The sequence below is a fragment of the Colletotrichum higginsianum genome, chromosome 8 (genome assembly GCF_001672515.1).
Source record: "Colletotrichum higginsianum IMI 349063 chromosome 8, whole genome shotgun sequence".
In the NCBI taxonomy this organism is placed as follows: domain Eukaryota; kingdom Fungi; phylum Ascomycota; class Sordariomycetes; order Glomerellales; family Glomerellaceae; genus Colletotrichum; species Colletotrichum higginsianum.
Genome location: NC_030960.1, coordinates 2,918,679 through 2,931,123, shown reverse-complemented (window position 1 = coordinate 2,931,123; position 12,445 = coordinate 2,918,679). Strand labels below are relative to the sequence as shown.

Here is a 12,445-nt window from a genome sequence, read left to right as displayed (position 1 = left end):
TAGCAAGTATTACATGGTCCAAAAATGGTCACCTCCGAAGTGGGCAGGTAAATGATCACGCACCCAGATGAAGAGGCCCAGAAAGCTCATGTCGTCGAAACCGTAGCTGCTGGTGGCTACACCGATTGTCGATACGATAACCAGTACAAGCTCGATGCCGTAGAGACGGGTTCGACCATAAAAGTCGGCGAGAAAGCCAAACAGTAACTGGCCGATGACAGAGCCCAGTAGAGTAAAAAAGTTGATGAGCAGCCCTTGCCACCTTGCACCAGGAGAAGGCCAGTATACAAAGGCAATGGATGCGAGAATGACATTGGTGGAAAAGAGGTTGTAGCTTGAACACGGCGGTCAGTTGTAAATAGTTACGATGAAGAGCAGAAAAGGGCTGGGCCTACGAGTCTGTCAAGAACCCCGAGGCGGCCACGCCCCAGATCCGAAGATTCCATGAGTTGAGATCGAGCTCGTAACGCAATTGGCTGCGGTCCTGGGGGTCGGTAAGTTAGTGGTGCATTGAAGAGGCAGGTTGCGGGATAAAAAGACGGAGACAGAAGAATGATGGGATGAGATAGAGAAGACCACAGAATATGGGACGAGGCCCGAGATGCGGCTTATTGAGGCGCGGCACGGCGTACGGAGCGGAACCACACAAGTGACACAGGACTAGATTGGAGTTGTTGACAACGAGGACCGGACGTACCTGACGGTCTCGGGCGGACAAAGCGAAGCTGTCGCCGCCTAGGAAACCCCGATTCCTCCTCACCAGAGGGTCGGGCAAAGCCGACATTGCTCCGGCGCAACTACTCCAGGCCCGGTTCGCTACCTTGGGTCAGGTCATCCACGTTCGGCGAGGAAAAGGGAGAAGGGGAAGCACGAGGGTAATGCAACCTACATGGGCCAAGGCCTGTCAAGCGAAGCGTTACTGTGTCTGTCTACCTTACCTAGGTGTCGCAAGATTCGGCGAAGCTTGTCGGCAAGTGACTAGGAGGTGGTATTCGCAGATACACACAATGAGGTGGGAGCTTGAAAGATGGATCGCGGTCAGCGAGGACCCGTTTTCGAGGGTACGTTAGTCGCGGTTAAGGAAAATCATTGGGCAATTGACGTGCGATGTGGGTTGGGTTATGAGTTGAGAAGGAGGCAGAAACGGTGGAAGTCGATCGGAATGGAGCAAGTCAGAAGTTGGTGGCCTGCCACAGTTAAAGTCTATCTAGGTAGGCAGGCAAGGGAAGGCAGGCGAGGAGGCAAAGTCAAGTTCGGTTCTATAAAAGGGGGGGTAAGCAAACACAGGTGCATGCGGTGAGGACGCTAAAAGCAGCCTGCGGGTTGCCAAGCGCGGCTTGATGAGAAATCGTTGGCTTTTTTCTCTCTATTATCCAAACCACACTTTGGTTGGAGATTCCGCATCTGCCTTTACTTGATACCACCCTGATTTTATCAGCATCCGGATTTGTATGTTGGATGCGTGAAACAACCCCCGCCGACAACCACTCAGACCACCAAGTCTCAAAGAGATGCAATAGTCTTCAGAGGCTGTGGTCCCGACTCAGATATCATTCATGGATGCGACCAACGGAGCCAGGGCTCCGTCAAGGTTTTGCTGCTTGAGCCCCCCCCCCCCCCCCCCCCCCCACACCTTTCAAGCAATACACTGCCTCTCGAGCCCGTCCAGCTCATGAACCAGCGGATAATGTAGAATCACCAGCCAGGCGCCACGTTCCTTCCGCCGCGTCCGCAAGATGGGCTGTCGTGGGAAGTGGGTGCGCAGGGCCAAAACAAGCAACGGCTGAGAAGCACGGCGGGAAGCACAGTGCTTACCTACCAGTCCCTTAGGCATGCAGTCGCTTCTGGCTCTGTCATTGGCTGACCCGAATCCGCGGCAACAGCCAAGTCGAGCTCATGGCATCGGCCGTTGGCCCCTTTTTGGTTGACAGGAACACCCACATCTAGGTGGGTACCTAATAGGTGTCGCTCTGAATGAGGTACAAAGGGTGATGCCCTGTGAATTGAGAGCTGGACTTGTGTGAAGAGGTTGCGCAGTAGTGACTTTGGGAATTGTAGGTGCTGTGGAGCTCGCTGGTTGCTTCAAGCCGAAAGGGCTGAAAGCACGTACATGCTTCGTCTCGCGTCGACGAATATGTTGCACAGATTCAAGATGCAGTGTGTTAGTGAAAATTGACCAAAAGTAGGTAGAAAGGTACTCTCGTACGTACCTTAGCATGTAATCAAACGGGCCATCCCGCCGCTACACTACATCCTATTTGCACCGCCCCAGCTAAAGTTTCTCCATGCCTTTTCTATTTTATTTTTATTATTATTGTTTTCCATCTTTCGGGGACACTCAGCACCCCATCATGACCCCGCTTCATTGGTCCAGTCCCTTCCCTTCCACGCTTGACGTTAGAATGCTGCTGGCTGCCGCGTGCCGTCCTGTACTAAGAAAACTACACCATCCTACGCCTTCAGCCTCTCCAACTTCCACACTGCGCCGTGCTACCGGCACGAGGTCTCAAGGACGGACGGACCTGCTGGCGAATCATCGGCAACAGAGCAGCTGACGGTCCTCGGCGCACCATCTCTCACAAAACTCAAAGCTCCGACCGACCGGGACGCCATTTCACCCGCCCAGCGCCTCGGCGATCCTTCTTTCCTCCACTCAACTCTTCCTTTCAGAAGTCATCCCGCACCCCGCTCCGTCCTAGCGCCCCTCCGTCCCAGCGCTCCGGAATACACGTCGCTCATGCTAGGCGATACGTCCGCCGCCAACGCAGGCTTGGCCACCCGACGCCGCACCGTTTGAATGCATTGGTCTCTGGATCTCTGCCTGCCTACGATACCATCGACGAAACAAACCGACCACATGCCCGATCCGCATATACCATGTCGTGATTGTGCCCTCGACCTTACACATACCCGTTTGATTAGTTGACCAGAGCTGAGAGTCGAGACCAAGGCACGGGTAAAAGCCGTCCAAGCATGGCCGCCTCGTCCTCTTCCGGCTCTTCCTTCACTTCTTCTTCCCTTGGCCGTCCGCCCTCATACGGCCAGCCATACACGAGCCCTCTCGACTCGACCTGGACACCGACTTCGGGTGCCTCAACAATCTCAGCTCTCACATCCGAGGCCTCGGCGCCCCATGCCTCTCTCCATCCTCTAGATCTTGGCCCTCCTGGTTACCAAGCCACAATGTACGATCGATCTATGTAACCCCTTCTGTGCTTTCCCTTCCCTTCCCTTCCCTTTCGTTCTGTAGATACTCTTCACAGGCCCATCTTCCCCAACATTCTTCCTCCATCGTCGCCAACACTGTGCATCCTGACACTCCTCTCTGACGCCCCCGGTACTCCAGAACCCTTTTCGAAAATACTCCCAACGAACGCACCGTCTACCTAGGCCCTTGGGAAGTGGTCGGCTCCGAGCAGCGCCGCGTGCTCTGGCAATGCAGCTACCAGAGCGAGCTTCTGGAACATTTTCGTACCTCGCCTCCGTCTCCTGTACAAGCGCTTGCACGAGTCTGACCGCGACTTAGTTCCATCCGACGTCCCAGCCGATATCTTTCCTCATACCCTCCACGCCCGCCATCGCCCTTATACGGACCCATGCGAGCTAGAGCTTTATGTCAGTTTTCGTGAGCCACACCGGGTTCGATACACGACTGGCGAAGGCGTGGTAGTTCACGATCACCTGATGGAGGTCAAGTATGAGTTCACTACCGTCGAAAGTTCGATTCGCTTCCAAGGAGACGTCCGTCGGAAGGACTTGGTTGACTACTACGACGTTGACGTTGTTTGGTCCGACGTACACGGCAGAACGGACGGCTTTGGAAACATTAGGGGTATGGGACTGGTGCAAAGGTTGAAGTTTTGGAGGGACCGTTATTCGACTTACCACTCACTGACCGTATTCGCCAATCGCGCGAGCGGTCGCCATTATCGGGAGTACGAGATTCACAATTTCGACGGCGAGCTGCGCAACCGTGACGATCGCCATCGTCAAGTCCGCCTAACAGTGCGCGGAAGCCGACGAGGTAGTGCCCCGGACAGCAGCGGTTCGTCCCGTTCGCGCTTCACCTTTTCGCATCGCATGCGTCCGCGAGTACGGTCGGGTTCTCAAGGAGGACAGTCCAGCGCGGAAGCTGGCTTGTCATCTGGCGCTCTTGATTTTCGGTATCTGGGTATCCAGTTCAGTAAGCGTGAAGGTACGGCATAACCGCCACGCAATTGGGCTCAACCTGTTCCATCCCGTCCATCGGTTTAATCAAAATGACTAATCATATCTGTAACCAATAGATTATCGCAGGTTCCTCGACAGTTGGGTCGTAGCGCACAGCTCCGACAGCGAGTTCAATGGTATACCATTTCCGCAGCACCACGTCGAGCTACCGTCACCGCAAATACTGCCAGGGGAGACGTCAGAGCTCCCATCTCCGGAGACCTCAAGAGGGTTGGAGCCAGTTGTTGAGCCGCCAGACTCATACGAATCCGACTCGGCCCCGTGAGTTATGACGGGTATCAAGAGTCAGTTTATCTAAGGTCACAACCAAGAGGTCAGACAAGAAGGGAGACGGGATCATAAAATGGTTCGTCTTCAGACTGCGATCGTCCTCGGCAGCCCATCAGTTCAGGGACTTGGATCTTCCAGGACTCGAACGTCCCGCAGATAAGAAGTCCAGCGGCACCGAGAAGCTCAGGGGGAGTGTTAGCGGCATCATGTCAGGAGCTGTTGGTGGGTAGTGGTACCACAAGTGTGACCTGGAGGTCATCGCTTTGACTTCATGGGTCGGGCAACACTTCGCAAAGTGGCGTGGTGCGCTTGGCAAGTCGCCGCCGCTTTCGGTTCCTTCCTGGGTATGGAGGTATCCGTACACCCGACAGGATGTCAGGTGTTTGACGAGGGTCCATAAGGAACCCACTCACCGCACTTTTCCATGGGCGACCGATAAGGCCCGGCGCGGGGTTCCGGCGCACTAAGCTACTAGATGAAAGTGGGGTCGGCGGCCTTAATCAGCCCAACCAATTCCGTCGCATTAACGTCACCATACCCACCTACTGCAGCTCGGGAGCATCGTCCATCCACCGTCCATCCACCCTGCTTCAAAACCATGCCACTGCCAACATCTGCTGATAATCCTCGTCACACAATTCACCTTGGCCAACATCGGCTTGCCAGCTGCCTGGCTCTGCTTTCTTCTGCTAAGCGTTGTCTGTCTGGAATTTGACTACAAGTTTCATTCCACCCGCCGCTATTCTGTCAGCAGTCATTGCCTCGCCTGGATATAACAAAGCTATCTTTGCAGGCGGTGTCGAACAATCTCACCGACGCATGACTGGACCACGACGACGCTGACAATCTCTGGTCGTACATTGGGGCAAACGCTTCGGACCCCCAGTCCTACACCCCTCGGTTTGCCCAGTATGAAGGTCATCCTTGCCATCAACTCGGGCTCCAGCTCCGTGAAGATCTCGGTCTACTCTGCTGAGTTTAAACAGTCACCCCGTCAGATTGCAGAAACAGTCGTTAGTGACCTGACGGCCCCACCTGCAAAAGTTTCTTATACTCGTGGCGGCACCGAGGTCAAGAAAAACGAAGATCTCGAGGATAATGTTTCGACACAGGACGACGCCTTTAAGGTGCTTCTCAAGACACTGATTGAGGACCCTGAACTTCCGCAAATCAAACAAAAGAGCGATATTGCGCTGACCTGCCACCGCATCGTCCACGGAGGCGATTACTCCTGCTCCCAAATAATCACCCAGGACACATATCACCATCTGGAAGAACTTAGTGACCTCGCTCCCCTGCACAACGGTCCCGCTCTCGACATCGTCAACTCGTGCGTGAAGCAGCTCCCCGATGCTGTTAACGTTGCCTGTTTTGACACGCAGTTCCACTCAACTATTCCCGAGCACGTCCGCACCTATCCCATTGACCAGGAAGTTGCCAATAAGAACCACCTAAGAAAATACGGATTTCATGGTGTTAGCTACTCCTTCATCACTCGCTCCGTCTCCGAGTTCCTCGGGAAACACACCAAGGACCTGAACATCATTGCCCTCCATCTGGGAAGCGGTGCAAGCGCGTGCGCCATCCGCAACGGCCAAAGCTGGGATACCAGCATGGGACTGACTCCTGTTGCTGGATTACCAGGAGCCACACGAAGCGGAAGTGTAGACCCTAGGTAAGTGCTTGCGCACATCACTCGTTTGCTCCAACGGCAGCTAATTTTGATGCACACAGTCTCGTCTTCCATTACGCAAGTGATGTCGGCAAACTGTCTCCAAACTCAACATCTAATCTGCACCTTACCCAGGCGGAAGAGATTCTCAACAAGCGGAGCGGATGGAAGTCACTTACAGGAACAACCGACTTTGGGATAATCGCTTCCTCAGACGAGCCGACTCACAAGCTTGCCTTCGACATCTTTGTCGATAGATTATGCGCTTTCATTGGCTCCTACTTTGTCACACTTAATGGCAACGTGGATGCATTGGTTTTCGCCGGCGGCATTGGTGAGAAGAGCGATAAGTTGCGGAAGCGGGTTGTCGAACAATGCGCCTGCTTGGGCTTCACCATCGACGATGCACTGAACGGCAAGCAAATAACAGGCACGGTCCAGGAGGTTGGCAACGAAGACGCCAAGTGCCGTACGCTGGTCTGCCAGACGGACGAGCAGTACGAGATGGCGAGACTTTGCACCGAAACGAAGGAGCTCTGGTAGCAGTGAACAATCAGCATGTCATAAAAACATAGTAAGTTCCTGACTGGAACACCATGACGTCTTGGGGGGTTACATGTTTTCATCTGCCCTGGGTGACATTGAGGCAAACGGCATATGGTTTTACAGAATAGCGCTGGACGGAGACAAGTTCATGAGTCGCCGGAACTCCGGACCGGTGATGGAAGGAAGCGGCACCTGAACTGACTACAATGTGATCAAAAAAGAAGAAAGATATCAAAAAGAAAAAGATCACATAAATATTGAATTGAATTGACGTCTATACACCAAAGGTTGGTTGTAAACATCGTTTAACAGCAAGCGGGCGTGTGACCCTTGCGTCGTCGTCCGGTTTCCCAGCAACGCGACAGGGGCTCTCGACCGTAATGCATTCCATTGGGTGATGTAGGATGAGGAAAAGTTAGCGGACGATTCTCTCCGGCCATCGAAAATGAGAGAAAGACAAATGTTTCTTCAGAGCGTACATGTAAACCAGCATATCTGCTGGGGAGCCGGGGGGCGGGAGAGATCTCGATCCCCAACGGCGATCCGATATGGCCCTGAATGTCACTCCAAGCAAGGGAGCTTGCCTGCTGATCACGGCCCTACATCGCCGGGTTCTATGATTCTCTCAATTACCCACTGATCAGGGGGGTGGAGCAGGTCTTAGAACCGCCATGAACTTGCCCAAGAGCCTCTCACAAGTCCATGGTCAAACACTGACCAAATGAGGGAGAGATGTTGACCGTATGTGATTTGTCGCGAAGCCTCACGTATGACACACGGTTGACAAGCGAGACAATTTCACAACGTCAACTTTATCCGTCAAAAGTATGCGATGGGAAGTGGCTTTTCGTAATTTTGTTCGCCAAATGGCGGACTGAAATAGGAATATGTGTAATTTCGACAGCTGGTGGATACCTCTTGGTCAATTCAACCGTATCCAACAACGTTTGTACGAGTAGTCATCCGCTATGGCATGACCACGTCGTTGCATGAGATCCGCCCGCCCTGATCAGTCCCATGCTTGCCGCAAAGGCAAGTCTTCATCCATCTTTCCCTAGATAGTGTTCGTGTATATGTATCCTGCCTTCTCTCTCCAAAATTTCCCTTCCCACCCCATAAACAAACATTCGCAGTTATGCGTCTGCCCCTCGAATAACTGGTTGAATCGAGGATTCGGGTATGTGTACGAGACCGTGAGAAAACAACGCCGAATAAGAACGATTTCCGCCCCGGGGTAACAAGCCCTCGAAAAAGATAAAAATTAACGCCATTCCTTTTTTTGCCTCCGAGAGTCCACGTCGTGTATGTGCAGGTACGCCATTCGTATGCGTTGCGACCTTCTATTCCCGAGGCCCAGATGAGTAGGAGAGAAGGAGAGAAAATCACGGAAGCCCTCGCATCAGCTCCAGCATGAAGGTATCGTCAAATAAATGCTCAAACAGAGACCCTCTAAGCCCTCTCGCATCCGCCCCTCGCGCAGGAGCGAGACAAAAGGTAAGGATATTAAACACGGCACCCCACAGACGGGGGAAGATCGAGATGAGCTGTGTTGGCCTCCATTGGGTTTTCGTGTAGCATTTGTGCGCAAGATACGGGTTGAGTTGGACCCGGTCGAGTCTTGTCGAGACTTGCTTACGCGCTGCCCTCTTGACATGCGACAGCCATAGCCAATGCGTCCAGACCGCTGCTGGGTGTCCTCACTGCACTAGGGCGGTTGAGCAGGGGCAGGTTCAGACCACGCATATCCCATGCGCCGGTGGCAGCAGGAGACGGGAGCGGTGCCTGGCCAGGAGGGTATCCGTAAGGGGACTCCCCTTCCCACATGGGTTGATCGCGAGGAGCACGGGTGCTGGCGGCGACTCTGGCGGAAGAAGATGAAGATCGGCGGCCCGAAGATGAGAGTCCGCCCAGTGAGGAGCGAGCAGTGGCCTTGGCAGAGGCAGTGGAACGAGACTTGTCCTTGTAGTGAGTCTCGAGATGCTGCTTCATGTTGTCGGCTCTAGTGAACTTCTTTTGGCAGCCATGAAATGTGCACTGCACCGCCTTCTCAGCGGTGTGGATCTTGGAATGACGGGAAGCGTGTCCAGAGGTGGTGAAAGTCTTTTCGCAGCCATGGCTGTCGCGGTAACGGCAAGGATATCTCTTTCCAGGGCGTTCGGGCAAAGGTGATGTCGCTGAGCTGTCGTCTTCGTATGAGTTTGCACGGCTACTGTTCGCGTAGGCTGGGCGCTTCGAGGGCATGTCGTACTCGTCGTAGATGGGCTGTCCAGGAAATGCGCTGGCTCTGCTCGGATCATAGGAGGTAGGAGTCATGGGCGAAAGGGGATCACTGCTCGCGTTGGAGTCGTACGAGTCTGAACGAAGGAGTTCGGGGGTGTGGGGTGAAGAGGAGTTGCTGCGCGGCGCCGGGTGAAAAGGTTGTGAGATGACCTGGCTAGCTGCATGGTAACTGGGGCGCTGAGGAATGGATTGGACGGCAGGTTCGTCGTTGAGAAGGGAGACCTGACGGCCAGTGGCGTCTCGAGCGTGCATTTTGACTGATTTGGTTTTTTAGTGGGAATATTTGAAGCAGTGTAGATCCAGGCGATGTTGCTACTTCGTATTCCGCAAAGTAGTGGTGATTGATGGGCGGCGAAATTGCGGCACTCCCACTAATGGTCGATATAAAGGTGTATGGTGTGATATGGCAAAGGCTGCTAAGCACGATGGCGTCGGGTTGTGAGGAAAGGGATAAGAATTGTAGTGAGGCTGGACACTGGTGGGAATATGGAGGGAAGGTGGTGGTGTAGTCAACAAGGCGCGAGAGGGTGAGGCGCAACTCAAGTAATATACTACGCAGGCAGCTTCTTCGCAAAATGCAGGCGTGGGCCGCAACGAGAAAAAGCAAAAGCTCGGAAGGTCAGCGGGTTGGGAGGGGACGGGGGTGAAGGGGGGCGTGGGCCGAAACGAAGTATCCCAAGAGGATGTACAGGTATTGATGGGAAGTAAGGAACTAGGAACTCATCGTATGGAACTGCACAGAGAGGGAGGGGGTTGGACGGGTGGATGATTGTATGGGAGTGTTTTGGGGGAGGGGAAAGAATTGGGTATGGGCATGGGCATGGGAAAGGAGAATTGCGCACCTTTCGCACCTTCATGGTTCACCGGGATGCCGTAAAAGGTACGCGGGCAAAGGTACGTGCCTCAACATGCGCTCTCCAAGGTTTAGTTGCGCTAGGTTAGGGGGGAGTAAGTGAGCAACAGGGGAGGATGGGGAAGGTACTTTTCTCATGTACCCGACATTGTGCGTCAGGTACCTTCCTACATCGTACACAGGTATTTTGCAATGACAAGTAAAAACCGGGACCTCCAGGATTGAGGGTCCGGCCGAGCCCTGCGACACAACACACCACACTGGTCCCCCCCCACTGGTCCCCTCCCCGCTGAGCTCCATCCAGACCTCACTCACACTTCACACTCACGACACCCGTGTGTCATTCTCCGTCCACATTACATTCACCCCTGGTTCCAGCTTCCATGCTTTGCAGGGTAGCTCCCCGAGTCTTCGCGGCAGGCGGCTACGTACCCCGGGGTGGGGGAGAGAGGTGGGTTCCGCGGCCTGGGCTTGGGGGAGCTGTTGTTTTTTTCAACAGAGAATGGATGGCCGCAAAACCACCACCTCAGTCTCATTTGAGTGCAGTCCGGATGCAGGCGCACTTCGTACGCCGAAGACGCAAAAGGTAGGCAGCATTTCCCCCAGTTTATCCTGAATCATATGCTCCAGCTGGTACTGTGCCTTTTGATCTATTTTACATCGTTGAACACACTGTGCGATCTTGCGAAGATCTGCATGGGTACTCGTGTCTTCGCCATGTTCCTGACGGTGTTGCGGGAGCCACCAACTAAGGGTTTTTTTTTTCCTTCTTCGAACCTCCAGTCTGATTATCACTTTCCCTCAAGCTCCACCAATCGATCGGTGTCCCCCTTCTGACGATATACAGGTACATCCTCGTCTGTATACCACCACCACCCCCATGCAGACGCAGGCTGGCAATACTAAGACGGTTCCCGGGGCCGGCCCCATACTCGTTCTTGCTGCGTGTCTGGCAAGCCTGGTTTCCCTGGCTGTTCTATTCTGTTCTGGACCCCTCCTGATGTCGATTCCGATCACAGATTGCGCATCCCATTTGCATACTTCCTTGCTTTCCGGCCTTGTTTGATGTCAAGAAGCCTCCGTTGCCTTCTTTCAAATGCTACCGGCCCCACCCGTCTGAGGCGGTGGGAAACCCTATATTGTAGGGTCCCTTCTCTTTCATCGATGATCGGGCAACGGCTCCTGAGCTTGAAGCACAACGCAGGAGCTGAAGCTCCGGCCTCGCTCGTGTCGAGTGGCATGCACCGCGGCAATGCGTGTTTTTGGGCATATCGACAGTTGCCCTGAGTTACTGTGTGTGCCCACCCCATGGCCACAGCTCCCGTTGACTTTGGAAACCCCACAACCAGCTCAGACAACGATCCGTTTTGTGCCGAGCATCGTCGATAGTATGCGCTACGCCTGTGCCTCTGCCTATTTGCTTCATGAGCCTGCTGGAACAAGAAAAGCACATTAGTGCGCGCGCCCTGGAGGTCGTTCATGAGCTCTGGCTTCCAATATTTTCAGGGTCATCCTCAACGTTTCCCAAGTTGCTGGGGAAATGAAGACAGCCCAAAGAGCGGGCCGGCGCCCGGCAAACTCACACCAAGCAGGATCTGTTCGCCAGAATCTGCAAGGTATACATACGAGGTGTCTCCGGGGAGGAGTCCGTCAGTATCACATCGACGAAAACACCATAGACAGATCGCGATCACGAACCGAAGCGGACGCCCACCTGACTCGGCCATGGTTCTTAGGCCCCTCAAAATTATTCGAGGCCCTGCACAAACCGAGGGTCCGCAGCTGTGACGTCAGTGGCCGGTCAGGGCTTGCGACGATATTGCGAAAGTCCGACAAAGGTCCCCGTCTGTGGCCCCAATCAAAAGACAAGCCGCTCGTGGTGGGCCCGCTGGTACGAGGATACCTTTGCCGACCCAGCCCGACGGGAACATGACGACTGGGTTTAATTGTTATTATCGTGATTGTAGATTCGCCTTGCCGAAGTGATGAACCTCGAACAAGTCATCGGTGGCTTATTGTCGTCGTGGCCTTCGAGTCTTTTTCGCATTGCCAGTCGGGAGTCGCGATGATTTCTGAATGAAGCGCAACGTCCTGGGGTAATGGAGAGAGACTACAATGCTTGACCTGGGGGGTAGAGAGTACCTGACTTCCTCGAGGGCCCAGGAGACACCACCAGTAGCGGCAGCAAAGCGCCCACTGGCGTGTGACACCCCCCGGTCCCAGTCCCTACGCACGCCCTGCAGGGCGCCGCAGTGCATGCTGCGCTCTCTGGTAGGGAAAACTTCCTCCTACCAATGTCGTCATAGATAGGTCAGGCTGATGGGTGCCATCTTCAAAGACACAAGTGTCCGTACAATCCTCATTGTGTAGTGATTAGAGGCAGCGGAGTACCTGTACCTTGGTGGAAGTTTCCCCTGGCGGTCGTCCATTCCGAGAGACTGGCGACATCTCTGTTTCGTAACGTTCGTCCTCACCGTTTCAACAAAGCTGGCCGAGTTGGCCGTTACTTGCCGACTTGACAGGTTGTGCTTTGAGGTCGAACTCAGCTCAACTCTTGCCGGCTCATCCGCAGCCCAACTGTTCGTAGGAGCCTG

At 54.2% G+C, this 12,445-nt stretch overlaps 3 protein-coding genes across 3 annotated transcripts; 2 read left to right on the top strand and 1 right to left on the bottom strand.

The window, feature by feature from the left end:
* Positions 1-2,973: 2,973 nt before the first annotated feature.
* Positions 2,974-4,495, top strand: CH63R_11846 (Acetate kinase; the record flags this gene model as incomplete). The annotated part of the gene is made up of 5 exons (XM_018306820.1): positions 2,974-3,185; positions 3,264-3,337; positions 3,391-3,471; positions 3,527-4,183; positions 4,287-4,495. The coding sequence occupies 5 exons, from the start codon at positions 2,974-2,976 to the stop codon at positions 4,493-4,495; spliced, it is 1,233 nt and encodes a 410-aa protein (XP_018153661.1).
* Positions 4,496-5,411: 916 nt separating this feature from the next.
* On the top strand, positions 5,412-6,715 carry CH63R_11845 (putative acetate kinase; the record flags this gene model as incomplete). Its single annotated transcript, XM_018306819.1, has 2 exons — positions 5,412-6,175; positions 6,235-6,715. 2 exons carry the CDS (start codon positions 5,412-5,414, stop codon positions 6,713-6,715), a joined length of 1,245 nt encoding a protein of 414 aa, XP_018153660.1.
* A 1,635-nt stretch (positions 6,716-8,350) lies between these two features.
* CH63R_11844 (C2H2 transcription factor) lies at positions 8,351-9,250 on the bottom strand (the record flags this gene model as incomplete). The annotated part of the gene is made up of 1 exon (XM_018306818.1): positions 8,351-9,250. One exon carries the CDS (start codon positions 9,248-9,250, stop codon positions 8,351-8,353), a length of 900 nt encoding a protein of 299 aa, XP_018153659.1.
* Positions 9,251-12,445: the final 3,195 nt, after the last annotated feature.